The sequence below is a fragment of the Conger conger genome, chromosome 11 (assembly GCF_963514075.1).
Source record: "Conger conger chromosome 11, fConCon1.1, whole genome shotgun sequence".
NCBI classification, from domain to species: Eukaryota; Metazoa; Chordata; class Actinopteri; order Anguilliformes; family Congridae; genus Conger; species Conger conger.
Genome location: NC_083770.1, coordinates 46368016 through 46372255, shown reverse-complemented (window position 1 = coordinate 46372255; position 4240 = coordinate 46368016). Strand labels below are relative to the sequence as shown.

The window sequence follows — 4240 nt, the reverse complement described above, 5'->3', positions numbered from 1 at the left end:
CTCTAGCGGGCACAACTAAACTACACGGTTCAACACTGAAGTTGAGGATTTAAGCACCTTTCTTTACGAATAACAGTAGGTACTCCGCAGTTGGTTCTTTTTACGCAATTGACTGTGATGGCTTCTAGTGTATTTAGTCTATTTTGTAAACCAGTCATAGTTTTGTGGGCATATATTTCCAGACTTGTTAATTACATTTATTGTGGTGTGACGAACTAAAACATTGCTTTTTATCGTTCTTGCAGCTTTTAGAAAAGCAGAAACATGGAATTCAAGTCAGCTTGCATCGCTTTTGAAAAGGTGAGACGACAACTAAGTTAACGTTAACTAAAGACACTTTGTTTAACATCAAGGGGGATTTTTTTGTAGGCCTATTGATACTTTCCCCTCATTCTTAGGGTTTAAGTTGATTTTGTGGCCTGTGTGGTATGAGCTATATTAGTGTTGCTGTGCAGTGTCTATTTACGTAACGTTCGTAAAAAATCATTATCAGAGGAGTAATCTTTTTGTTTTCCCATCCCCGAAAAGATCCCAAGCTGTGACCACAATGAACTACATTTGGAGGTAACCCAGCATCCGCACAGCTTGCGCGATGTTGCCAACATCATCGTTGCCCTGCACAGAATGAAACACAGCTACACTCCCCGCGGGACAGAGTTCAGTGACCATGAGCTCCTGGACATTATGCTGGAAAACGTGTTTGAAGGTAGGCTTACCTGCCGTGGAATTTCCTTGTTGATGTTCTCTTTCAGCCAATGGTTGGAGCTGGTTGGTGCCTTGCATGGCAGCCAATTGCCGTTGGTGTGTGTGTGTATGAATGGGTGAATGAACAACATGGATTGTACAGCGCTTTGGATGAAGGCGCTATATAAATGCTAACCATTTACCATTTACCAATGATAGGCTGCGCGTGCCACATTTCTCAGTGACGTAAAGTTAAAGCGCCTTCATTCGGCTGTCATCACCCTCCGTAGTGCAGTAGCCAGTTGCAATCGTGCGTTTGTTTCTTTTGCTCATCGGCCTACCTATGCCCCTGCCTCTCCCCTTGCAGAGAGCGTCACGCCAGTGGCGGTGGATACTTGGAGTAGCAAGCCCAACGTGTTCTACAACACCAAGGTTATAGAACACAGCGTGTGTGACCAAGATCAGAAGAGCTTGGTGCTCCACCAGAGTCCACTGGAGCTGCATGCAGTGATACTGCAGGCTGCCAGCATGCATCTCAAAGGTAAGCCCAGTCACGGCATGCAGTGGCCTGAAGGGGGGGCTGCACAGACTGCAGAGTTTAGCTTCAGTTATTAGTTTGTTATTTTCTAAATAGTGTTAGCGTTAAACACCTCTGTTACAGTACCTCTGTAGACTTGTATAAACGCTTATATTGGAATTATAAATTCATAACAAAATGTTTTTGAAAATAATCAAATGAAAGCATTTGAATAAACACTGTGCAATTTCATAGTACATGCACTCAGAGATATGTCCCTGTTGATTGTGGATTGATGGACATGTTGCTCTTTGCCTTCCCCACAGTAAATTTGAACCTGTCGACATACATGTCTCGCAACTTCACTGACAGCCAGAGACGACCTGTTGCTTTGAGTATCGCAGGAAAGGACCTCTACCTGTCCTGCTCAAAGTCTGGTAGCGACCCCATCTTGCAGCTGGAGGTAAATCTACGATGCTGATCGGAGAGCACTGTGTTGAGATGATAGATTTCAGACACTCAGTTCTGAGACCAAAAACCGTGAATCCCACATAATTCACGTGTCAGAACAGTAATATGTTATTCTGTTCATTTCTGAGCCTATCACAACAATGTCCTGAATTAGATCAAATATTGTTCTTAACTTTGTTTGATTTCAATGTATATATTTGTTATTGAAATGAATTTGTCGATCTCAAGAATGTAAACAAGCCTAGCCCACAAGCTTCCTTTATGAGTCTGCTCACAGTCGTGGATTGTGTGTCATTTCTCCAGAAGGTGAAAGACCGCACAATGCTGAAGAACATTGACGCAAATGGGGAGACAGCGCGTTTCCTCTTTCTCAAGAGCGAGCAGGGCTTGAACACCACCAGCTTAGAGTCGCTCAAATTCCGCGGCTGGTTCGTCAGCACAGCTGTGGAGGATAGAAGACCCGTGGAGATGTGTAAAGAAGATGACTCTGCCCATTTCACCAACTTCTCCTTCACACATCTGTGATCTCCACAAGATACAACCACACCACGCATCCGCAAGCACCCATCAAAACTGGTTAAAAATCCCCCAACCGTCCATTGTATGTACCGAGTACAGCCACAACGGCACTGGGGTTTATTTATGTATTTATTTATATGAATTTATTTATTATGTATTGATACTTTTTGAGTCTGTCTCAAAACTGGTTCAGCCACCACGTGGTGCTCTCTGGTCGTTAAGATCAGCCTATTTGTGAAAGATTCATGTTCCTCGTATCATATATTATTTATTGATTCCCTGATTATTTATTGATTCCCTGATTATTTATTGATTCCTTGTCTGTAAATTATGTAGCCTACTGTAATTCAAGCATTTTATAATGACTTTTGGAGCGAGCAGCTTTATTGCACATGGTGGTAATGTGTAACTTTGTTAATAAATTATTTAATGGTTTCTAATCGAGTGCTCAAATTGTTACTTCATAGACTATGCTCAGTATACCATATTTATAACGGATAGGCCTGGTCCATTGTCTCTATTGGTCAGTTAGCATTCCAGCCATGCCAATATCCACCATATAGCCTACGCATGGCTCAATGGATTGTTCACATCTTTTAAAATTCCTCAACGTTTGTAGGTCACCTTTTTACTTTGTAACCGAAATTACCCTAACATTATCGTCTTTCCACCGCTAGTAGCCTACCAAAGTAAAACAAAATGAGTGATTTTAAAGTGTCATTTGACCTTCTTGGGGATTTGGAAGGGGGTATATAGACATACAAAATAAGGCAACATCCTCAGATCAAAATACTGCAAAACCCTGAAACCCCAGAGAAGCAAATGTGTCCAGATAAAAGTCTGCAACACGTACAATGAAGTGCAAATCAAACCCAGGGACAAGTGCGATGAGGACCCTAGCGGAAAGTACAGTTCCGAGTCCTAGCGTGACCACATACAGTCAGGTCCATAAATATTGGGACATCGACACAATTCTCATCTTTTTGGCTCTATACACCACCGCAATGGATTTGGAATGAAATGAACAAGATGTGCTTTAACTGCAGACTTTCAGCTTTAATTTGAGGGTATTTACATCCAAATCAGGTGAACGGTGTAGGAATTGCAACAGCTTGTATATGTGCCTCCCACTTTTTAAGGGACCAAAAGTAATGGGACAAACTAACAATCATAAATCAAACTTTCACTTTTTAATACTTGGTTGCAAATCCTTTGCAGTCAATTACAGCCTGAAGTCTGGAACGCATAGACATCACCAGACGCTGGGTTTCATCCCTGGTGATGCTCTGCCAGGCCTCTACTGCAACTGTCTTCAATTCCTGCTTGTTCTTGGGGAATTTTCCCTTCAGTTTTGTCTACAGCAAGTGAAATGCATGTTCAATCGGATTCAGGTCAGGTGATTGACTTGGCCATTGCATAACATTCCACTTCTTTGCCTTAAAAAACTCTTCGGTTGCTTTCGCAGTATGCTTCGGGTCATTGTCCATCTGCACCGTGAAGCACCGTCCAATGAGTTCTGAAGCATTTGGCTGAATATGAGCAGATAATATTGCCCGAAACACGTCAGAATTCATCCTGCTGCTTTTGTCAGCAGTCACATCATCAATAAATACAAGGGAACCAGTTCCATTGGCAGCCATACATGCCCACACCATGACACTACCACCACCAGCATTGCATGGCAGCCAATTGCTGTTGGTGTGTGAGTATGTGTATGAATGGGTGAATGAGAAGCATCAATTGTACAGTGCTTTGGATAAAGGTGCTATATAAATGCCAACCAAGCTAGCTAGTTGACGCTAGTGCCGTGGCGATACATTATTGCTAGCTAACGTTAGCAATACCGCTGCTTAGCTAGTGCAGCGGGGATGCACTATTGCTAGCTAACGTTAGCAATACTGTTTCTTAGCAACCAATTACCTACTGTTCAGCGGAAGATAAATGTGGTAACCGTTGTATAAAGGTGGTTATGGAACTCAACCCTGTAGTATATCGTGGAAAATGTGGGTAACGGCACTGCGCTTTGCGTCGTGCCTAACCACCCGCTAG

The 4240-nt window shown here is 42.7% G+C and overlaps 1 protein-coding gene across 2 annotated transcripts; it reads left to right on the top strand.

Annotated features, from left to right (window-relative positions):
• Window positions 1-2631, top strand: LOC133141012 (interleukin-1 beta-like). Of its 2 annotated transcripts, none has more exons than XM_061261360.1 (6): window positions 1-75; window positions 246-300; window positions 529-706; window positions 1052-1225; window positions 1528-1664; window positions 1976-2631. In XM_061261360.1, the coding sequence occupies exons 2-6, from the start codon at window positions 265-267 to the stop codon at window positions 2195-2197; spliced, it is 747 nt and encodes a 248-aa protein (XP_061117344.1). In that variant the 5' UTR covers window positions 1-75; window positions 246-264; the 3' UTR covers window positions 2198-2631. The 2 variants fall into 2 exon arrangements, with proteins under 2 accessions (XP_061117344.1, XP_061117342.1); XM_061261358.1 differs by having other exon boundaries at window positions 5-79.
• Window positions 2632-4240: the final 1609 nt, after the last annotated feature.

What these genes read in the sequence shown, in the direction of transcription:
- LOC133141012 (XM_061261360.1), top strand. Translation starts at nt 265, where the DNA reads ATGGAATTCAAGTCAGCTTGCATCGCTTTTGAAAAG. An exon ending in GCTGGAAAACGTGTTTGAAG is followed by an intron (nt 707 to 1,051) that starts GTAGGCTTACCT and finishes CTCCCCTTGCAG; the next exon opens with AGAGCGTCACGCCAGTGGCG. An exon ending in ACCCCATCTTGCAGCTGGAG is followed by an intron (nt 1,665 to 1,975) that starts GTAAATCTACGA and finishes TCATTTCTCCAG; the next exon opens with AAGGTGAAAGACCGCACAAT.